Genomic DNA, 24,723 nt, shown 5'->3' on the forward strand with positions numbered 1-24,723 from the left:
GCTTGTCTGCCTTCTCTGTTGTTCTTTACTTCCATGCTGGAATGAAATTCTAAGGGGTAGTGACACAGGGTTAACAGTGGAGGGTCGTTCAATTTTGATTGTCCTCTAATCACATGGAAGCCCAATGGGTAAAGAGTTGGCTACCACTCAGAACAAGCCAGTTTCTGAAATCTGAACTCCAGGGGAGGATGTAACTAAGCAACAGATCACCTTGTGGGGCATTTTGATCACCTGACAAGGTTGATGGGGGAAGTCACATGACAAAGGAGACTGGCAGTTATAAAAAAATAGGTCCCACCAGTCATTTTTGAGAACAATGTACTAGAAACAGACAACTGACTACAGAAGAGATAGGAGACTTCATATTCCCAAGGAGAAGCCATGTGCAGAAGGAAAGGGAAAGACAGAAAGGATCATGAATCCATAAGACTCTGACCCAAGACCAAAGAAAGCTCATCAGTGAGGAAGCTGAGGTAGGGATTTCCCAACCGGTGTTTTATTGTTTTGTCTATATCTGTATATTTCTTATGCTAGCTAAAATAAAGAATCATTGTGTTAGAAATCTTTACAAAGACTGTGCGTTATGTGCTTAAAGTATCATGTGTTTCTGAAGAAATAAATGGTAAACCAGGATGACCCCAAGGTTGAAGCTCAGGGAAACTGAGTATTTAAGCAAATAGGCTGTCAGCACTGGTCCCTGGTGCCTAGGGCAGCCGGACCACAGGCAGAAAGTCTGTGCCCAGGAACTGTGACAGAGGTCAAAGAAAGAGAGAGTGCTGGAGCTTACTCAGACCAAGGGAAGTTTAGAAACACATAGTTCAACCATGTGGGACTCAAACAAAGTCTCCTGGTGAATGTCCAGCAGGGGGAGCTTTAAAAGGGCTGTTGCACCATGTTACTCCCATGTATAACAAAATCAGTCATCCTGAACAGATATCTTGTGTATCCAAACTTACAGGTGAGGAGTTATTTGGGGAGACAGAGAAACTAGTAGCTGAGACAGAAGAGAGGCCACAACCCTCACTATCATAGCCAGCATAGCAATCCATTGGGTTTAACACCACCAAGGGTATTCAAGTAGAGACTATTACTCTGGCAGAGGAAAAAAAATCTAGAGCAGACACTGCAAGGAATCCTAGATAAATTTTCCTCCGAACCAACAAAATCTTCAACATGCCAAAGACAATATTTGTATACGAGAGCTCAGAATTCCTGTATAAGACTCTTCCTTCTTATCTATCCTCCAGATCCAGAATCCTAAGAAATGGTCGGTAGTTGTCATAGCAAAGTACAGGTCACACGTTACATACCTTGTCAACATGCCAATCAGAGCCCTGCCCATAGAAACAAACCCATTTACAACTGGACAGCTGCTGGAAAGAATTCACATCCACCAGTTGTTCAAAGTCAAGTAAAACTTTTGAACCCAATGCAAAGAATTGCTCACCCAGGAGTCATAGCAGGCATGCCTCTGGCCATAATTTTACTATCGTAGAATCACAGGGTTAGAAGGGACTGCAAAGGTCATCACGGTAAAGGTTTGCAAAGATCCAAAACTTTATTGCATCAGTCATTTCTTGACAGTGATCATCTGTAGTCAGTTATCTCCAATGGCTAGAATTGCAGGTGCCACGCATTGACTTCATCACGAGTGGGTTTTTCAAAATGCACTCGCAGAAATTTCTTCTGAGAATATGGAACCACACATCTGATACAATGCCAAGTTAGGCATCATACTGAGATTACATCCTAATGTCTCTGTGAGCAGGTAAGTACCAACATGCTGAAAGCCAACCCAATTTTCACTGAATTTTCATTCCGCATACTCACTATGGAAGGAAGACTCGTAAGGCAGGAAACATACTTAGAAGACAAATTTCCAAAATTTAAGAATACAAATCCTTTTAGTTCACCTTGACACTACATAACAGTCATGTGTTTGAACAAAAACAAACAATCCCACATGTAAACATCATCCTATGAAATCAGATCAGTTGTCCATTGAGTGCAATATCCTGCCTATGGGAGTGGCCAGGTACCAGCTGCTTCAGAAGAAGGTACAAGAAACCACATACTAGGCAATTATGATACTCACAGGGGATGTCTTCTCCTATCTCTCATTAGAGGTTGGCTTATGATTGAGGCATGAATGTTTTTATCCCTTCCAAAACCAGGGAGAAACCAGAGGTCAAAGGTACTCCATGGCAATGGAAATAATGTCCTGGGCAGAGAAGAATCTGCTACCTTGCAAGACAGTTCGCATAAAGGATACAAAAGAAAAGGGAAAAGAAAGTTGAAAGGTTCCTAGTCCTCCACTGGCTCAAAAGGCACTTTTGACTTGCTAGTTAGCCAAGGAACACACCTACCTGAAGAGAAGACCAGTTCTCTTGAAGCAAAGACTCCTTCATCCAGACCAGCAACACCTACAGTTAACATCCTGGACACTGGAAGAGAAGTGTACTTCAGCATGGATTCTCCATTAACCTATGATGTATTTTGGTATCCAGCCAGGATTTTCATTAATTGATTTGGTCAAATTTACATTTCTGATGAAAGAGGAAACAGAAAGCTCTTTGGGGCACTGACTACCTCTGTTTGTATAGTACCTAGCTCAACAGGACCCTGACCTCTAGATGTTACCTCAATGTAAATATTATAATAAAAATAATCATAAAAGTTCTGATTTGAGTCCTACAGCCAAGCACCATGCAAACATAGAAACCGGCCCTGGTGGTGTTCCATATGCAGGCACATCAGACGTCAAGATTAATCAATAACAGATTACACAAGCCTATAGCTGGCCTTTCTAGTTGCCATCACCTCGATAGGCAGGTTTTGGAATTTGTTCCTCTACCTATACAAGAACCAAATTGGTGCTATTGTGAGCAGAAGGATTCTTATGGCTCCAGAAACCTCTCTATGTAAGGTAAGTTCCTCTTTCCTGGGAAATAGTTGTACCCCCATTTTATTCTAACCTTAACATTCCTAGCACTCTAAAGATGTATCTCAAGCATTTGGAGAATGCAGAGAATTGCTCACACCAATTGCACCCTGTTCATCTCATTTTATCCAAAATACCAAGGCCTCAGGGCGCCAAGGTTGCTGCAGGCAAGAGGTTAAAATCCTGCACCAGCTGGCATGCTAGGCATCTGTGAGACTATTCACAGAAATGCCATGGGGCACTGAGGAAAAGTGTACAGGCCTCATCTAAGGAAGATTTGCAAAGTAAATTTCCATTGCTCTGCAGAGACAGGCCTTTGATAGAAAAGTGCTACTGGGTTGGTTTCCACATAATACCTTGCTTTATTGGGTGGGGAGAGGCCTTCTGCAGCCCAACATCTCCCACAATTCTGTTACATTCAGGCAGCTCCCCTTCACTGTGCAGTTTCTGGAGGCAATTTAAAGTTGCAGCACTGCTCATGCTGGCCACACCCCTTCTCCTGATTGCTGCCGGATCTTCTACCTTTGTGGTACCAGGTCAGTGGCAGTTCATTTTATTCCCATATCTTCCATTTTTCAACCATTTTTTGAGCAGTGAGGAGCAATTTTCTGCTCTTCCAAGTCTCCTTCTGCTCAAGGTCTTAACAGCATGGTGCTTATAGCCATGCAGAGCCTCTGCTGCAGCACCTCCCTGCAGAGCTCCTCTGCCCCCTTTCAGGCATGGCAAAACAGCTGTGCAAGCATTAGGCAAAATCCAAACAGTGCTCTATACATAAGACAGCTTTTCCAGGCTTGGCAGAAAGTGAATTAGATCCAGCCTGTTCCCATCCAGCTGACCCCATCTCTTCTAGGCCATGGGCTCTGAATCAGATAAGGATGTTGGAGACCATACTTCTCCAAACAGCTGAAACTACAACACAGAAAAACCCAAACCAAACCAGAGAGACAGAGCAGAGCAGGGAGAAATTCTAAAGATGAATTCAGCCAGCTAGCCCAGGTGGTAAGTCCTGGAGCAACACAGGACCGCAAAGGTAAGACCCTTGCAGTGCTGCCAATGGGTCTTAAATGCTTTCAGGAGAGAAGCAGGGCTCATATCCATCCTGCCCCCTCGTTCCCAATTCAAGTCAGAAAACTCAGATAATGAAACCCCCATCTCCCACTGAGCGGGAGTGAGGCCCTGAAGGGGTGGACTTCGAAGGAGAAATTTCTAGAGAGCTCCAGGCTCCGCATAAAGGCAAGCTGCAAAAGGACTCACAATCAGCCACTCATGCCCACAAAATGTATCAGAAACCCCCAAAAGAACAGAAAGGGAAAAGCCAGTTCTGGCACTGACCCAGAACCGGTTTTTGACTCCACCATAGTCTAGTCAGTCTTGCCAGTCAAGCACTGGCAACCCTGATTCAGGGGAAGGAACCTCGGGTAAGTGTGTAGATAAATTTTCAATTACAGGGTAGCACCCCCAAAATAGCAGGACACACCTTTTGACTTATTAATTTACTCATGCTACAAGAGGTAGTTATACAACAAAGAGAGGTAGAGTTTCTATCTGCTTTTTATTTCCCTCTAGAGTTAGGCAGGAGGGCCACACGGAGCAATTTGTTTATGTACATACAGATGTTTCATGAATCCTTCTGAGACCACTCTGTGAAACTTTCATGTAGGTACTCTGCAATCCTCTGCTGAATGTTTCTAGGGAGGGGTGTCTTATTTCTTCCTCTGCGGTAGAACACTTTCCCATGCCACTCAGCGATAATGTCAGCATGCACTATTGCAGTACACAGGCTAGCAGCATATGGGCCCATGTAGCTTAAGGACACCAGCAGCAGCTGTGCTTTCTCTGTCTTTATTATCCTCAGGAGCGAGAGGAGCTAAAATCACCGTCGCCTGTGGAAAAGAGTCCCAGTATTCGGTGCCACTGCCCTATACTACTAGAATTATGCAACCAAGCAATTCCTTCCTCATTTCCCCAACCCCAGGCAGGCCATGCTCACCATAGCTGCTGCTGTGACTGGCGCCATGCACAAGTAATCCCAAGCAGAAGTGAGAATGTAACGCTTTAAACTTTAGGGAAGCAAGGGAGTGAGTTTAGCATCTTAAGTTTTGCTTTCCATAGAGAATACACTGACAATGGTAACTGTTTGTTTTAGTTGCTGCTGCTGCCATTGTGGCCTTCAGGGTCTCCTCCCACTCGCACCCACAGAACACCTGAGCCAGATAAGGAGAAAGAAGAGGATGCAGGATGACATGTTCCAGTAGATCCTGCAAGTCAGTGCTGCATCACACAGTGAGCACAGGGTCTGGAGGATGACCACTGCAGACAGCCTGGAGAAGGATAGAGTAGAGAGGAGAAAGGTGCAGGAAAAGGATAGGGAAATGCACCAGGACATAATGGGGCTTCTCAGACAGCAAACAAAGGGGCTGCACACTTCGGTAGACCTTCAGGTTCAACAATCCTGTGCTCACCTCCCTCTGCAGCCTACTGAGAATCAGTATCAGGACCTCCATCCCCACTCCAACATTCCATATGGCATTAGTGGTTGCTGCACTAACCTTATTAACCCTGAGGGACATTAAAGACAGTAACAGCTTCACATACACTGACCTTTGAAAGCCACAGTTCCTGTATGTGTAGCTGAAATGGACATGAATGTTCATTCCCCTTCATAAGTTCTGTTCTCTTAATTTATTAAGTTTTAATGTATTTGCTCTTAAATTGCCCAGGGGTATTTTTGCATAGATTTTGTTATAGAATAAAATTCTATAACTGGAACACAATTCATTTTTATTAGTCCACAATATATGCTGGCTGGTGCTCAACAGTTTTGACAGTGCCCACTTACCTGATACTGCATGGTGTCACACAATTCATAATATTCACAAGCAAAATTAACAGGTGCATTAACAATGTTATGTTCCTACATATACAGCAATCACCACACAATTCATACCAGGCTGCAAAAGAGCAGGGCCTGGTAGAGGACACTACAACAACTCTGTCTCACTATTAAAATGGTCTTTCAAAGCCTCCCTCAGCCTGCTAGCTCAGTCTTGAGCTCTTTTAATAGACTTATATCTGCTCCACCTCCACCCTCTGCCTTGGCTGAAATTTCTCCTTTGCTTTCCAGAAATTATGCAGGCCACCGCAGGCAGCTGGGATATTTTTCTCATTGAGGTCCAATCTTGTGAGTAAACAGCAACCCTTCAAATGACCAAAGGCATATTCAACTGCCATTCGGCATCTGCTAAGCCAGTAGTTGAAGCATTCTTTGGTGCTGTCGAGGTGGCAGGTGTACAGCTTTCATGAGCGAGGGGAGCAAGGAATAGGTTGGGTCACCCAGGATCACTATCGGCATTTCAACATTGCCAGTGGTAATCCACCAGTCAGAAAAGAGAGTAACTTGAGTCAAATTAAGTTTGTAGTATAGACATGACCTCAGCCTCAAAGCAAATATCTTCCCTAAAAATCCTTCCCCAAGGCAATGATTCCCCTGTTGTCCTCCTTTCTTTGAAGATATGATCAGAGCGGAATTGGAGAAATCTGACAACGGTAAATTCATTAACAGACGGGACCTTAGACTCCACAAGCTGCAAGAATCAAAAAATGCTAATTATTGAAGTCCCAAAGGTTGATGCTGCAGTGGCAAGCCTTAGCTGAGGATATGGATATCCCTTCAAAAAGGGAATTCTTCCATAAATACCCAACAGACAGGAGAGTGGAAGCTCTCCTCAGAAAGAATTTCAAAGCTTCCTCACCTATCCCCAGAATGCCCCTCGCTGTGACATGCTTTGCAAAAGCTAAAAGGTCCTTGATGGAAGACATTAGGGCCCTGAAGGACAGTGACCACCCTGGCTCCAGTGCCATACTTAAGAAACTTTCCCTAGCAACAGCATTCGTGGCTGATGCCTCATTGGATGCAATGAGATTTTGTGCCAGAGCCAAGGCATCCAGCTCAGCAGCCATAAGGTACATATGGCTACAACCCTGGAAGGTAGATGCCTTCCAAAATAGGGCAAACAGTGGACTCCAAAAAAGTCCCGTGCTCATCTCAGTTCACAGAATCTCTCCTCCTTGGAGAAAAGTAAGGTAAAATAGCAGCAGAAAATGCTGCAAAAATCTAAGCAATCCCTTCCCGCACCACAGAGTGCTGTCAGAAGGGAGTACAAATCTGTTTTCAGGCAGAGACACTCCTTTCGTCCATCTTCCTCATAAAAGTAACAGAGAAAGGCCAGGAGATATACCAATGGAAAGTTTTGGAACCGAGGCTTGGCTGGAAAGGCCTGAGGTGATTCTGCAGCTCACCAAACCACATTATGACAATAAGCGAATGTGCTTTTACACAGATCTGAATCTAGGAGGCAGAATCTTCCATTTCTCAGAGGAATGGTCCACACTGACCACAGACAAGTGGGCAAGGGAGATAGCGAGCCAGCGATACTCACTTGAGCTGCAAGCTCCATCCCATCCATTTTTCTTCCAGTCTCCCATCTCCAGCAACACTGCAAAGCATGAACTGGTCTGGAATGAGACCTCTGATCTCCTGGACTTGGGAGCAATAGAATGAGTTCCCTCAAAAGAAAGGTTCTCAAGGTTCCACTCCATCATCTTGATTATCCAGGGACCAATAGGGGAGTCAGAGCCATCCTCAACCTCAAAAGGTTCAATAAGTGGATGAAGAAAATGATATTTTAGATGGAGACCCTAGCCTCTACGGTGTCATTCCTGTCTCAAGGAGACCTCCTAACTTCAGGGGATTTGGCAGATGCTTATTTCCACATTTCCATATGACTATACCACTGCAGGCTCCTGAGATTTACTTGTGGTACAGATCATTACTAGTACAGTAACTCCTCTCTTAACGTTGTAGTTATGTTCCTGAAAAATGCAACTTTAAGTGAAACAATGTTAAATGAATCCAATTTTCCCATAAGATTTAATGTAAATGCGGGGGGTTAGGTTCCAAGGAAATTTTGGGGGGCAGACAAAAGGCATTATATACTGTACAGTACTGTGGTTGGGAAGTGCCCCGGCTTACCCCATACAGGCACAGCCCGCTGCAGACAAGGATGCTAGGAAGCACCTTTGCAGCAGCAGCAGCTTCCCCGGAGAAGAACAGGCTCGGACTTTGTCGGGAATGCTTGAGGCCCCTCTCTTCCTGTCCCCTCTCCACTCTAGGCCCACCTCTTCCCACCCCCACTCCACCTCCTCTCCGGAGTATGCCCCAACCCCCCCCCACACACACAAAGTCCTAAGCGCCACCAAACAGCTGTTCAGTGGCATTTAGGATTTTCTGGGAGGGCGGGGGAGGAGCGGAAACACAGTGCTTCCCCGCTCCTACCCCTCCCTTCCAGAAAGTCCTAAGCACGAAGTGCTGGGAGGGAGGGGGAGTAGCGGAGAAGCCCCACGTCTCCACTCCTTCCCCACCCTCCCAGAAAATCCTAAACGCCACTGAACAGCTGTTTGCCGGCGCTTAGGACTTTCTGGGAGGGAGGGGGAGGAGCAGAGACACGACGCTTCCCTGCTTCTCCCCTCCCTCCCAGAAAGTCCTAAGTGCCTGGGAAGTGCTGGGAGGGAGGGGGAGGAGGCGGAGAAGTGGAACTTGTGCAATGCTCCCTTGTAAAATCGCTGCTCTGCCACAGAAGCTTACAAGCAGGCAGCCAAACGCCGTTATAAGGGAGCATTGCACAACTTTAAACGAGCACATTCCCTAATTGAGCAGGGACGTAACATTGAAATAATGTTAAGCAGGACGACGTTAAATGAGGAGTTACTGTACAAAACACTCCCATTTGGTCTCTCCTCAGCCCCCAGGTTCTTTACAAAGATGCTGGCAGTGACATTGACCAGACTCAGGTCATAAGGTATGCACCTACAACCCTTTCTGGGCAACATCCTGATCAGAGCCCTACCTCAAGCTGCAGCTCACAAAGACATGATTTAGAGTCTGGATCTCCTACAAGTGCATGGTTTTGTAATAAACATCAAGAAAAAAGTTTCTTGATTCCTTCGACAAGGATAACTCACCTGGGAGTGGACAAAAACATCTCAGTGGCAAAAATCTACCCATCATTTGACAGAGTCCAGAAGAGCCAAGATCTCATATCCGTACTGCACACATGCAACAGGCCAACCATAGCTCAGAATCTTCAGCTATTGAACCTCCTAATGTCATGCATAGAGATCACTTCATGGGCAAGGCCACACCTCAGGTGTCACCATACTTTCAGAAGGAAGATATGAGATTTCTCCTCAGTGCTCATGATAGATCAGGTGCTCAATTCTCTAAGGTGGTGAACAGTCCCAGTAACCATCCTCAAGGGCCTCCCCATATCCCTTCACGATCCAGAAGGAGAGATGGTGGCTCATTACTGAGATATCATAGAATCATAGAACTGGAAGGGACTTTGAGAGGTCATTTAGTCCTGTCCCCTGCACTCATGGCAGGACGAAGTATTAGCTAAACCAGTGGTTCTCAAAGCCGGTCCGCCGCTTGTTCAGGGAGAGCCCCTGGTGGGCCAGGCCGGTTTGTTTACCTGCCGTGTCCGCAGATTCAGCCGATCGCGGCTCTCACGGGCCGCAGTTCGCCGCTCCAGGCCAATGGGGGCTACAGGAAGCGGCGCAGGCCGAGGGATATGCTGGCCGCCCTTCCCGCAGCCCCCATTGGCCTGGAGCGGCGAACTGCGGCCAGTGGAAGCCGCAATCAGCCAAACCTGCAGATGCGGCAGGTAAACAAACCGGCCCAGCCTGCCAGGGGCTTTCCCTGAACAAGCGGTGGACCGGCTTTGAGAACCACTGATCTAGACCATTCCTGACAGCTGTTTGTCTAACCTGCTCTTAAAAATCTACAATGATGGAGATTCCACAACCTCCCTAGGCAATTTATTCCAGTGCTTAACCATCCTGACAGTTAGGAAGTTTTTCCTAATGTTCAACCTAAACCTCCCTTGCTGCAATTTAAGCCCGTTGCTTCTTGTCCTATCCTCAGAGGTTAAGAACAATAATTCTTCACCTTCCTCCTTGTAAAAACCTTTTATGTACTTGAAAACTGTGTCCCCTCTCAGTCTTCTCTTTTCCAGACTAAACAAACACAATTTTTTCAATCTTCTTTCATAGGTCATGTTTTCTAGACCGTTAATCATCTTTTGTTGCTATTCTGTGGACTTTCTCCAATTTGTCCACATCTTTCCTGAAATATGGCACCCAGAACTGGACACAATACTCCAGTTGAGACCTAATCAGCAGGAAGTAGAGCGGAAGAATTACTTCTCGTGTCTTGCTTACAACACTCCTGGCTAATACACGCCAGAATGATGTTCGCTTTTTTTGCAACAGCGTTACACTGTTCACTCATATTTATCTTGTGGTCCACTATGACCCCCAGATCCTTTTCCGCAGTACTCCTTCCAAGGCAGTCATTTCCCATTTTGTATGTGTGCAACTGATTGTTCCTTCCTAAATGGAATACTTTGCATTTGTCCTTATTGAATTTCATCTTATTTACTTCAGACCATTTCTCCAATTTGTCCAGATCATTTTGAATTTTAATCCTATCCTCCAAAGCACTTGCAACTCTTCCCAGCTTGGTATTGTCCGCAAATTTTATAAGTGTATTCTCTATGCCATTATCTAAATCTTAGATAAAGATAATAAACAGAAACGGACCCAGAACTGATCCCTGCAGGACCCCCCTCCTTATGCCCTTCCAGCATGACTGAACAGCTGATAACTACTCCCTGGGAACGGTTTTCCAACCAGTTTTGCACTCACCTTATAGTAGCTCCATCTAGGTTGCATTTCCCTAGTTTCTTTATGAGAAGGTCATGCGAGATAGTATCAAAAGCTTTAGTAAAGTCAAGATATACCATATCTACGACTTCCCCGCATCCACAAGGCTTGTTACCCTGTCATCTCTCCTTCTGAAGCAAGCCCAGAAGATGACCTTTTCATGAGTTCCAGCAGTTCTTTTTTTTTAGGACTGAAGCACTGCTTACAATGCTAACTTTATTGCAACATATTTAATATTAGCTAATATCCCTGTTAAAACATGGACATAGTCACTACAACTAATACCAGATAATAGAGTTGCCCTTACATATATATATACACTCCATATTACAATCGCTGGTTGAAGGGAAGGGGATAGGAGAAGAAGAACGATAGTATTCTAAAACAAGCATTATTTGGCTAAACTCTTGTCACCTATATCCACTGTTTCTATTCCTACCAGATTCAACTAGACGTTAGAAGCTAATTGCTTCCATGAGAATTATCATAGAAGAAATATCTGAAGTTGTTTTAGAAGCAGTCATCATACAATTATCTTAGCAGAGTAAGGACTACCACAGATCACTCTCAAAGGTACCTAAACTCTCATTCCATGTTCATTCTTCTCTGGTAAAATCTCAACCCCAGATTTACATGTGTGATCCACAAATAGAAAATGAGGTTTTTCTTCAATGAAAAAAGAAATCCACTATGAATCTATTAATAGAATTCATCCAAGGACCAAACCCAATCCAAAAACCATCATACAGAATTATGAACACCTCACTCTGACCACTAAGTAAAGAACTACAGGTAAGAGAAAAAGAACTAAAGAGAAAGCTTGGCTTCTCAAAAAGCAGCCCCCAAAGGAAACAGAAGCAAGAGTAGCCCGAGGAAGAGGTAAGCAGTCTTCAAGTAAGGTTGCCTATGGGCCTAAGTCTTTGTAGCACCTAATTGCTAGAAGTCAGACTTTGACCACCTTACTCACACTGATGAGTAGATAGTCATACAAATAATCCCACTGAAGTCAGGGAAAGTAAGGCAGGCACAATCCAGCCCAAAGAGCACCTAAACCTTTCTAAGCGACATAGCTGCATGATTCAATGTACCTCAAAAATAGGACTGAATGAATTAGTCTAGATCAATTAATAATCCTCTTTCCCACCTGACAAAATTTCTTAGATCTTTCAGACTAAACATGAACTTTGAGAATGTTTAGATATTTGATCTGCCTCATTTTTTTTTTCCCCAGAGGAAGATGCAGGAGATGGAAGTATCTCTTATCCTTACCAGCTCTTGCAAGTCTGGTAGGGAGGATGAGCAGGAACATACTTTCTCCTCTTCCTTTAAGGAGTCAAGAATAACAGGCATACTTCCTCACTAGATCTCCTCTTGAGGAATGTTTGGTCTTTTTGTACCACCTCCAATAACTCTTCAGGAATGGGATGTGCAAACATTTCTGCGTCTTCTGCCCCCGTCCTGAATTGCAAAGCAGCTATGGGACTAACATGACCCAAAATATACTGAATTATTCCTCATGCTTTCACTTACACTTAGCTAACTCATTCAGCTGAAATTTGGCACAATGGAAACTCTCCACAGATTTTTACTCCAAAATCACAAATCCACAATAACCTAGTTGCTTTGTCCACCATCTGTATTTTTTTAAACCACACACACACACACACACACACACACACTTACTTTGCTCCAGGTTTCAGACTTAGAAATCTGTAGTTTTATTCAGAACTGCCTATAGGGATGCTTTGGTAAACAACTGCTTTGGAGGATACATTTCTTTTCAAAAATTAGTGCGTGCAAGTGTTCCACTTTTCGTTTACCAGATTTTCTTAGAGATCTTTATTACACAGTATTACATTAAAGCTCAGCAGGGAATTTTAGTTCACACCAGCAGGGTCTACATGAACCAATTAATGCACACCATGTCAGCAAGATTTAGAAATCACATTCCTGTACTTTGTATTACTGCTCTGTATAGACAAGCCCATAGACAGATGCTTTTAAGTGCAATATAATATATTAGACCATTTGGGGAGAAAACCAAATTTGCACTTCTTAAAAAGCTCCTGAGGAGAAGCATTAATGAAAGAACAACTCCTAAGTAATTACTGACTTATTGAAATATGTATAAAACTCTTCTTAGCGATGCTCTAATATTTAATTGTTAAAAAAATGCTTAGTATGTGATGAGACTGAAGAGTAAATTTTACTTTAAATAACCCCCTATATATTCTGTGCCAATTCTCTGCAGCTACAGTAGCTGCTGGTCCTGTAACTATGAAGTATCAATGTAAAAAGAGGCCGTATACATTCTGAAAATAATACAGTAGATCACTACTACTATAAGATGCCAATTTGTTTGCCCTTTCACCCCTAAAATAAGAGACTTGGTTGTAGGTAGTCTTTAGCCAACAAACTTACATTTGTCTGAATATTTTGCATTATAATTTATGCTTCGTAAATAGAATATTTAGGATACAGACATGCTTCAAGTTTGATGGTTTGCTTTATTTTAGTTCCACAAGGAATTGTACTGAAAACCCAATAAATCTACCTGAGGTTGAGACCCCTGATAAAATTATGTCACAGAGGACTACACGCACTAGGCTGCACCCTGTGAATAACTAAACATTGCTCCAACATGCCAAGTTAATTCATTTTGGCACTAGGAGGGGGTGATTGTTTTGTTTCTTCCCCACACACCCCAAATATATATTGTGTAAAAATTATTCCCCACTTATGGAAAGTTACTTTTAGTTATGCTAGTCTACTGTTTGCTCTATTGCTAAATAAGTACGTTTACCACAAATTGATAATACTGCTATATTCTTTCTTCATCTATTAAAATTGATCTAATTTATTTCCTCCTCTATTGCTAGAACCCATCTGCCAGAACTTAGATGGCCAACTTTCATTTAGCTCCCAACAGCCACATGTGAGGGATTAATCCTGACATAGTCCCAACACAGACTAAATTTTGCACTTCTGCTAAAAAAGCATTCATGAAGCTGTCAGTGCTGTTAAAGACATTCTCCTAAATGATGTTTCTAACAATATAACTCACTATTATAAAGTAAGATTTCTGTCTGAACAACACAACAAGATATAGAATTTAAGTTTTTAATGTTAAGTATTTAAGTTTCTTGTTCAGAGAAAATTCTTGCTTTGTAACAGGATTTTGGAAATTAGAAACATAAAAAGATGCCCATAAAATGATACTGAAAAATTCCATTATTGCTCTTTGGCAGAGCCCAATTTAGCAGGAATGCAAAATTAAGAGTTAAGGAGCATGTGTTTGTCGTCATTTTTTAAGCCTCTTTTTCCTACAAACGTTGCTGTTCTCATTTATCATGTCACTCTTCTAGTCAGGCCTATGTCTATATTGCTTCCTCTTTAAGGAGATATAACTAACGTAATCACCAATATGCTTCTTCATTTATGGAATCCTTTTTCAAATTGGGATTTTGGTAAAAATTACCAATATGTATTAATATTATTTACACACACACACACACACACACACACACATACACACACACAAATAAAGTGTGTGTGTGCATGTGTGTGCGCATGCATGTGTGAGAGAGAGAGAGACTGAATGCATAACACAAAAATATTATTATATTACATTCATACAATATATATTATAATATTATATAAAACAACCATACAACACCTTAATTTTTCTTTCACCAACAGATGTTTTAATACGTTGTCTGAGAGGTTTTGGAGAAGACCCAGTGGATTGTGCTGGAGATCTACATTTAAAAAAAAAAAAAAAAAGGGATAAAGTTTTAACTAATTACACTTCAGCATTTTGTAACAAAAATTCCTAAGCTTAAGAGCTCCTCAGAAACAGGGAGAATGGAGGAATCCAAGCTTCTGTTCCTCTATCCTTTCTCCTGCCCCTCTCCCGCACGTCCCCACCCTGAAAAAAAACCACCCTGTGTGCATGTGAAGTACTGATGGGAAGTACAATAAAATTTCTGACTTAAAGTTTCAGCAACCAGCATATGCTGTTAGGATTTAAGTTTAACCACAAAGTTGTGATTCTGCAGGCACATCATTGTTACTTGTGGCATTGGCAGTGCTACAGGAAGTTTCTTCCCATGATTGTCTTCAAAGGCTTCTGGTCAGTCTCCACAGTAACTTCTGTCTGTCTGTCTGTCTCTCTCTCTCTCTCATCCACCCACACTTTGATGGAAGTTCTCAGACAATGACACTTCTATTTTTCAGTTTGTGCATAGTTCATTTCCATTGACACAAGACTTGGATGCATACACAAGTGGTTTTGCTTCTTACAGTAACAAAATCTCTTCTTTGCTTGGAAATATACACCTAATGGTTACCTCTTTATTATCACTGTCAGCCAATGTGCCTGCTCTGACAAGTAGCGGTTTCATTTCAGCAGAGACGGAACCTTTCTAGGTGTTCCCCTGAAGATCTGAGTCTCTTTGAGTTGCTTTTAGCTGTGCCAAGACTTCTGCAAGATGAGGTACAAATTTGGCAAGATGAATTGCCAACATTAGTAGCTTTTCTAGCTCAGTGAGCTAGTTCCTTCCACAATGCCTTCAAAAAGTGGGTCTTCAGGATATTAGTAGCTTTGCAGACCGCTATAGGAAGGTGTCATGGGGTGCGACTCACCACTCCAACGCCTCCTACTGGCTGTCGTGGGAATTAGCTGTTCTTGCCAGTGTACCCTCTTCTGGTGGTGCCTCGCCTCCATCACTTCTGCTCTGACACCCACATCACTCCCAGTACTGTGGCATCCCCTTCAGTGACACAGCCCTCTGGCCAAGTTACACTCTGGGTTCCCCCCTTTTGGGGGCTCTGCAATATCTGTCCAGCCACTTTCCTCAGTGGCAACTGCAGTCCAGAGTTCCGCCATTTCCCCATGGGCAATTGGAGAGGAGGGGTCCCAGGTTCGCCCATTACTCCAGGTGCCGGACCAGGAACCCTGTAGATGGTAGCTTCTTGCTGCGTACCCTCCAACTCCTCTTTAGATCTCTCTGGGCTACTTCCCTGCGGCCCCAGCACGCTCTTTGCCCTTGCCTCAGGGACTCAGCCTGCAGATCCCTGCAGCCTGCCAGAAGCTGTCTTTAGCTCCCCAGGTCTCTGCCTGCAGTCCTGATCTGTCCAGAGTGCTTGCTGCCTTCAGCCTGCAAGGCAGCCAGTCTTCCTCCTCCCTTCTCAAGCTCCAGGGAGTGACTGAAGCTATTCTGCAGCTCTTCTTATATGGGCCAGCCTGACCCCGACTGGCTGCTCCTTGCAGCCCATCCCTGATGGCTGCCTCCTGTGCAGCCTCCCAAGGGCTCTATTAACCCCTTAAAGCCCAGTGTGGGCCAGGCACCCCATCACAGAAGGACATTTGATGAGTAGGAGGCAACATGGAAGAAAGCACAGAAACAGTTATGGGAGAAGTAGACAAATGGAATGCCAAAGATGGCATCCTTGATGGAATGAAGGGGATGGGAGTAGCAACATAACTTTGACAATAGAAAACTGGGAGAAGCAAAGTTACGTAGGACCTTGAAGGCTTATCAATGAAGCAGGGAAGCCAGACAAGAAAGAATTGTGTACATTTTCTTAATAAATTATGGAAATATTTAGTCTACGTTCATTCCAAATTTACCCTAAAAAACACAGATAGTAGCCCTAACTGGAGCAGTTTCCTTATTTTGATATTATCTTCAATGCATTTTCTCCGGTGGCTAAAAAAGAAAAGCTGAAAATGCTATGGGAAACAGCAGGTAACCCTTTTCTGTCATCAATAAGACTTCACAATAATTACAACCACCCCTTATTTTTCTTAAGTATTTGCACTCCAAGAATATATACATACAAGAAATTGTTTCAATATAGTCTCCAGTGGAGAGCAGCAGGGATCCATATAATAAGGGAAGGATGAAACATCTTCTGTCAGATTTGCAGTATACACAGAAGAGACTGATTCAGTGAGAAAAATCTCACTTTGTCTGGAAAATTCTAAAATATTTTTGATGATTTATTGTTAATGTTGGTACTTTCAGTGCCAAAAGATACATAGATGCCAGAAACAAAACACTATCAAGATCAGATAAAGGAGATTGTAACCACTCCTTACCAGTACCTCTGTGGAAGGTTTTATTCATTTTGAACTTCTTGCCAAGTTTAAGAATCAAAAGATAAAGCCCTGGAACCATCCAGTCTAACCATTTAAACTGAAAGCTCTGTCAAGGCCAACACAGAGCTATAGGGGAGGGATAAAGAGAAATTATCTGAATCTCTCAAAGTTTCATACATGAAACACCGTTAGTTTTCTCTTCCAACCTTGGCCCTAAAAATAAACACAGTTTTCTGGAAAGTGGTCAGATCCCAGACACAGCTGACCATAAAGTTTAAACAGATTTTTGGGACCTTTCAGTATAAAAAATAATGAAATCTCTTGACACAACAAATAAATTTGTTAAAATTCAGAAAATACTTAGAACCAAGTCATTTGATACTAAAATTGAGAATTTTAAATTAACAAATAAGATGGCAAACTATAGTAAGGTTTAATATTTCCTATGTTTCTACCAGTGACCAACCTGGATTGCAAATGTATTGGTAGTGTTCTAGATTAGTAGAATATGGTATTTTGAGGAAAGTGATACATTTCACCATGCAGGTAAAACATTTTTATAACATAAGAACTTAAGTATCGGGGGTAGCTGTGTTAGTCTGTATCTATAAAAACAACAAGGAGTCTGGTGGCACCTTAAAGACTAACAGATTTATTTGGTGAAGTGAGGTTTTTACCCACGAAAGCTTATGCCCAAATAAATCTGTTAGTCTTTAAGGTGCCACCAGACTCCTTGTTGTTTTTATAAGAACTTACAAACAGTATTATACCCCAGAAGTGACTGTCTTTAGGTGGAGGATGAAGTGATCCCTTACCTATCACACAATGTTGAGAGTTTTATTGTTTGTAAAGCAATTGAGAACCTCAGAATAAAGGTGCTACAGAAGTACAAATTGTTAAGGGATTTTAGAGTCTGGAGGGAGGAAAGGAAAAAAAGGAAATAAATGTGATTTCCAGTATTTTAGCAAAAAGAATCCCTCAGTTTGTGTAAAGTTTCTTACTTTTACTTAAAGTGACCGTTTAGTGTGGTAGATTCACTTCTTTGAGTAAGTTGCTAGTGTTAAAATTATGTTTTTTGAGCTATGAACACACTATTCTCAAATGAAGTGAAAGTGAAAATGAGATATACTGAGTAAACAACAAAAAATGGAAACTAAAAAGTTGACAGCAATATTGACAATACATCTCTTAGTTTGCTACTAAGTAATTTGCTTTGTATAAGCAAGAACATTATTCTTGTTCTGCAGACCATTTATTACAGGGGGTTGTTTTATTTTATAGATTTACTAATACTCACCTAAAGAGTGTTAAGACAGTGGTGATTCCAAATGGAGTTACATTTTCATCACCATATAATAGTTCTGCTTTGTTTTTGGTAGGAAGATTGGCAGCTTCTTCATCCAAAAGAGCTAGTAAGGCCATCACAGTTTCTCTGCCACAGTAGGCAGTGCCATGGTTTATGACATGTAATTTTGGCTGAAAGTAAATAGAAATTATTCCATCTAAGTAAATATTAATAGGAGCATATAATAAGAAATGCTACAATACATCAAACCAATCAACAAGGAATCCATCTTCAACAGCAGCCAGGTGCTTCAGAAGAAGGTGCAACAAATCGCCCACAGACAATTATGGAATAACCTACAAAAGCAAATTTTCCTCCTAACCCCAGGCAATTAGTGATATTTAGCTAATTGCTAGATGGAAGCATGAGCTTAATAAGATACACAGATAAATATCGGAGTCTGGGCAATGAGATTGCACTACAGAAGTTAGGTTGGGAAGAAAATGAACAGTTCCCCATCACGTATTCTTGAGTGCTGTGGGCCACAAAGATACATTCTGGGACAGTCTAACACCAATCAGCCAACTCTTTTCACAGACCTGACCAGAAGTGTGTTAGGTACAACAGCCTCCAGATTGGCATAAAATAGATCCCTCAGGATTTTCCACAACAATGGAGAAGTTCTCAAAGAAAATAATCTACATCTGGAAATGCTCAATGCTGCTCTCAGCAGCAGAGATGTAGAACTTCATAACCACTGTGGTACTGCAAGAATTGCAGGGCTGATATAAAAAAAAAATAGAAAGTTAAAAAAAAAGTAACAATCCTGTACAGAAGTTTAGGGTTTTTTTTTTTTTTTAAATGTACAGTAGTAGATTTTTAAAACCACAGGGTTTCTTGTTTACATGTAAAAAACACACTGCAGTTTAAATTTATTCTAAAAGATAGGATAAGTAGCAACAGAATTTATAGAATCAGTTAACTAATCTTAAACAATCTCCTTGAATAAATCAAATTCTATTCTTCTATCTACCTGATTACATCAGTTAGTGTATCTATCTTTCAAGAATATAGCAATCTATATGTCAGACATTTACTTTAAGTTAACAACTAGTAAATAGAAATAGCAACTACAGCTATGGTTGTCACCTAAAATTAAAACAGAATTGTCTATTTCAGTACCATTTAACTTCCCTAAAATTTTATTCTGAGCCAATGCAGATATCACATAATCACTTTTGTACAATATCATGTTGTGTCATGACACAACTGTTTTACTGTGAAAACTGCAAAAAAGAACAGTCTCGACTATAACTATGAACACAGACTAAAAAAAGCTCCACTACAAATTAAGGCATTCAGACTTAAATGGAAAAAGCAGCCACATGCAAGCATAATTTCTCTGATGCTTGTTAAAGCTATGCCCATGGCCCATTTCTTCCTGCCTCCAAAATAAATAGACTAGTCTCTCATGAATGACTTTCTGCTACTCCAGGTCCTATCTTGATCAATCCAGGTCACAATAGCCAAATTCTGGCCAGAATAGTAAACTTCTCAGAAAGTGATGGAAATTCCCATTAACCATTAATTCAGGCTTCACATAATTAAATTAAAGCAAAGCTTCCTCCCCTGTGGAATAATTATTTAGCTGAAGCCCAGGGATTCCCACAACATCGAGATATGGCAAAGAAAAATATTGCCAGATTAAAAGTTTTGTATCTGTTTGCTGCAAGGCAACTGTTTTCAAGTGCATTTTATTCAGAAATGAATTAGACAGACAGCCTTCCTAGCAATACTATACTGTTAAAGCACCAGTTGTGGCTCCATAGTTAAAATGAAGTTGAATTTTGCACTTAAAGAAGGGATTAACCTTTGTTAGGTACAAAAAATACAGCATACCCCCCCCACACCCAAATCACAGCACTTACTATGAATAAAAAAACCTATTTTTCTGAGACTTTATAATGGAATCTATTAGTGAATCCTATAAGAAATATAGCACCCAGTGTCGGGCATTTTTTGTCCAAAAAGATCTTCACAGAATACAGATGCTTCATGTCTCCCATACAGTTAAAAAACCACATTGAACTCATAAAAACATAGGCTATATTTGATTTTTTTCAAGAATCAATGGCTATTTTGCCCCTATTATTCTTAATAACTGTACATTTTTTCAGCAGACATTAAAGAATAATATTCTTCTACAAAGAGTTTCACCAAAAACTGCACTTTTTAAAAATTGCTGAATCTCTCAATGTTATCAAAGGTACTGACATTACAGGCTGCCCTTAGTTGCCCATTTAGAGAAGGGCCTCTATTCCCCATTCTTCTCAATGGGCCCAAGTATTCCTCTTCATTTCCTCACAATATAGGTGCCACCATCTTTGGCTTCTCTCCTACAGGGAACAAGGGAAATGGTGGCCATGTTGATAGGGGACATCAACCTATGCCTTATGTTCCATTGAGAACAACGAGAGATGGCAGCCATTTTGAGATAACAGTTCTTTGAGAGTTTTTCTGAATAATAAGATTTCATGCAGAAGCCTCCGCTGGCAGAAAAACTTTCAGTTATGAAAAACAACAACAAGAGTGACTATTAATCCTAAATATTTATTTTCAAAAGCTACCTGTTGCACCAGATCTATTCCGAAGGTAGGATAGAGGAGGAGAATGTTCACATGCAGAGAATCAGTGGGTGGGAGAAGTAGGATGTGTTTATATGGAGAATATGGAGGACAGGAGTAAAGGGGAAACTGCACAGGGAAACGTAGAGTGGGGCAAGAAGTAGAAACTGGGGGGAACATGAAAAGAGAGGCAAATGCAATATAAACTCTAGCTGCTTGTGCTCCTTCAGAGTGGCACAAAGCAGCCACTCCATATTGGTCAATCTGGACACAAAAAGTTAAAACTGTAGAAAATAATTTAAGGTATCTCTTCAAATCATTAGGAATATCAAATGGTAGCATTCTGATGTTTTTAATTAAAATTTTATACATGAACACTAAACAAAGAAAATTCCTAGACAAAACTGAAATGAAGATGAAGTTAAGGTTGAGAGTACATATCAGTAATCTACGGTAAAATACATTACAGAGATGTTAGAGACACAAAGTGGGTGACAAAGAAGAGGTATGTGTGCTCGAAAGCTTGTCTATCTCACCAACAGAAGTTGGTCCAATAAAAGATATTACCTCACGCACTTTGTCTCTCTAATATCTTGGGACCGACACGGCTATAACTACCTATTACTGCACTGAAGAGATCCCAAAACAAAGCATTATAAACCAGGAAAATTCAGAATTAATATTAAATTGAAAAGAAATCCAAACATTTTAAATTATGGAAATCACAGTTTCACCACCTAAGTAACCTGAACTCTGCACTGTAGCGATACCCCACTTTTTTGGGGGGGAGAGAGAGAAATGGGGAGGGCAAGACAGAGAGAAAAATCTAATGAGTCTTTACAAGTCAATTTAAAAATCACCAATATAATCTGGAACCACAAATAGTAATCATAATCATATAATTATTGCATGGTATCTACAGAGCAGAGTTATTGTTCTTTGGATATGCATTACTATATCTTAACATGTTTGGATTTAAATTTAACGTAGAGTGTTCGGCGTTTATATTGATTGATTTTGAGATAACTATGTCATCAATGTATTTTATCCTAAATTACTTATATGTACTTTCAGCCTTAACTGCATCTTAATATAAATTGTCATTTAAATTCCCCGATAAAATTAACTGTATTCATATTAGTAACAGATGAGTTATTTTACAAATATTTAATATTTTTACAAACTCTGTTATGAATGGGAACAATAAACTGCATTTAAAAAAAAGCTATTTTAAAAGGTTTATCATTTTAATGTAAGAATTTTTAGTTGAAGTAGAATGGCTTTTTGAAAGCCACACTGTAATCCTAAAGGACTTAAAAGAGTCTTTCAACAAATTTAAGTGTACTGTGCTACACAGGAAATGACACTATTCTGTATTATTGGAAAAAGATTATTCTGTATTTCAAGTTATTAAAAAAGACATTGGCCTTCTTGTAAAGCTATATAGTAGAACAAAAGGAGGCCCATTACCCGGGCTGGACTAATTCCAGTGGTGCTAGCAGTCACAGCTTCATGTTGAGAATTGATAATATTTTTAATCCTCAAATCCAAATCTTGTAAAACTTCCTCTGCTGCTCGACAGAATGGATCCCCACTGTTTCGGCCTTTTATCAAGTGCATCTTGATTGTTGATAGAATTCGCCCCCCTGCAATTCTGAAAATAGGCATAGAGTCATCCCCACATTAATCTTGGCAATGCTTTAATACACCTATTAGTTCTGAACACAGAGTCTTCACAGTTAATCAAAACTGTTCAGAGAACAGCTTTGATCTTTTAAATAAAACAGCAGTGTGCAATTAAATACTATCCTTTGACATAATAGTTTACTAAAATATTAAAGATTAGAAAAATCAAAAGGAAAAATAAAAAGGTAACCAATTCAACATTTGGAGTACGCTGATCTACAAGACAAAGAGGAACTATCTTGGCTGGAAAGAAAGTTCTGATAAAAGTATCTTCTGCAAATCCACATCTTTCTGTTTTATTCATAGATCATGAGCGTGTGACAAAGTTCTAGGAGAACTGAACCACTAAATAGTAAGGCATAATACTTCATTTGCAAATATATTTCTGTTTCACATAAGCCCTTCCAACAACCAGTCTGTTTTCAGTTTAACTAAAATATCAGATTGCCTAGTTGAGCACTGATATTGGTTATAAAGGTGTACAATTTCCCATTCCATAACAGAGCAGGAAAGATTCCTCCACAATCAGAGAGCACATACTGAAATACAAATTTGACTATGAATTATCCACACACTTTTGACATAACAGATACTATTGTAACAGATGAGAGTATGTAATAGGGCTCAAGTTCAGCAGTTTTTAATAGAAAGACCAGAAGGCATATATGTTCCCAGTTATACAAACAAAAGTTTTGAACTCATGAAGAATGAAGGGCACTACTGATTGTGCTAGAGAAGCTTTGAAGTAGGCATCATATCTTAAACAGTTTGCACAGCAACTAACACAATGGATTTGGGGCCCCTCAACAGTACCAAATTATTAAATACCAATAAAGGTTTAAACAGAATTTAAAATGAGTGGCCGAGATGTACAGAGAGCAAACAAAATGAGGCAGGCTACAATTATTACCAGTGCTCAGGTTTAAGGAAATAAATAACGTCAAAGAATCAGTTTTCCAATCCTCAGATACCATCCCACATCTTCATCACTTTTCAAATATGTTTGTGGTTTGGTAATTTTGTTTCCAATTCTCTTATCGCCTCAGGATGCATGTCCTCCATGGCTACTGATTTGATTATGTTTAAAGTTTTCCCCAAGTATTTCCTTACTCATTTTATAAAAATCAACTATTTATACTAAGTATTCATTATTTCAGAGACAATTTTTAAAAGAGGAATCCTGTAGCGTGGCAATTTTAGTCATTATTGTAATCCTCTGCATTCATTAATACGCCTATTTGTTTTCTAGTCCTTTTCTCTTTAGTATTGGGTACTCTCATCTTTTCCTTCAAGCCTTAATCAACTTATATTCCTGTTTAGTTTACTCTTTCCTTCCTCAACTTTACTATTTCCAGTAAAGGGTTATTTTTCCCCTCAGATCTTTGATTGGCTCAAAATAGAGCTGCCAGTTGGTAGTGATGTGGGGTTGGTGGGGGGGGGAGACTTCGTTTAAAGACCATTCCATATCAACAGGGAGCAGACAGGACCCAGTCTTTAAAAATATCTGTATAAGAATCTCACTCCTGGGTCTCATGCTCTCAGGAAAACACAGGGTAGAACTCCACAACTCAAAACTTTTGATCTTCTGATGCAGTGGTAGTGGCTAGCACATGAACACCAATACCTCAGCTTCCAGAACCTTCCAGTTGGCATCTTCTTAATCAGACTCTGAAGGAGCTTTCTTCAGGGGTGGTTCTCACACTTGCTTTGGAAGCTACTCCAGCAGAGTTAATGGGCAGCTTCTCTGTCAGAGAGTTCTCTATTTTGACCTTGCCTTTAATCTGAGACTGACCAAAGTCTAAATTTAATTTGCTTTTCACAGTCTGATGCAACTTAAGAGTACTATTCTGGTCAGCAAAAAGAAGAACAGGAGTACTTGTGGCACCTTAGAGACTAACAAATTTATTAGAGCATAAGCTTTCGTGGACTACAGCCCATTTCTTCGGATGCATATAGAATGGAACATATAATGAGGAGATATATATACACACAGTTGTGATAAGACAACTCCCACCTGTTTATGCTCTCTGTATGTGTGTATATATATCTCCTCATTATATGTTCCATTCTATATGCATCCGAAGAAGTGGGCTGTAGTCCACGAAAGCTTATGCTCTAATAAATTTGTTAGTCTCTAAGGTGCCACAAGTACTCCTGTTCTTCTTTTTGCGGATACAGACTAACACGGCTGTTACTCTGAAACTTGTTATTCTGGTCAGGTCCATAACTTCCTCCTTTCGTCTGCTCCCGACTTCTAAACTTTTGGACATATTTGTCAGCATGTTACATCATACTGATGAGA

General features: G+C 40.8%; 1 protein-coding gene across 2 annotated transcripts in view; it reads right to left on the reverse strand.

Moving 5' to 3' along the window:
* The window catches only part of PARPBP (PARP1 binding protein), a 95,669-nt gene that overhangs the window by 12,794 nt on the left and 58,152 nt on the right, over nt 1-24,723 (reverse strand). For both annotated transcript variants that reach the window (XM_034778736.1, XM_034778741.1), the window contains 3 exons: nt 22,206-22,389; nt 18,124-18,302; nt 14,400-14,481 (listed from right to left, as the gene is read on the reverse strand). In XM_034778736.1, coding sequence (XP_034634627.1) covers nt 14,400-14,481; nt 18,124-18,302; nt 22,206-22,389 — 445 coding nt within the window. The remainder of the gene's footprint in view (nt 1-14,399; nt 14,482-18,123; nt 18,303-22,205; nt 22,390-24,723) is intronic.

This window comes from Trachemys scripta, chromosome 1, assembly GCF_013100865.1.
Source record: "Trachemys scripta elegans isolate TJP31775 chromosome 1, CAS_Tse_1.0, whole genome shotgun sequence".
Lineage (NCBI taxonomy): Eukaryota > Metazoa > Chordata > Testudines > Emydidae > Trachemys > Trachemys scripta.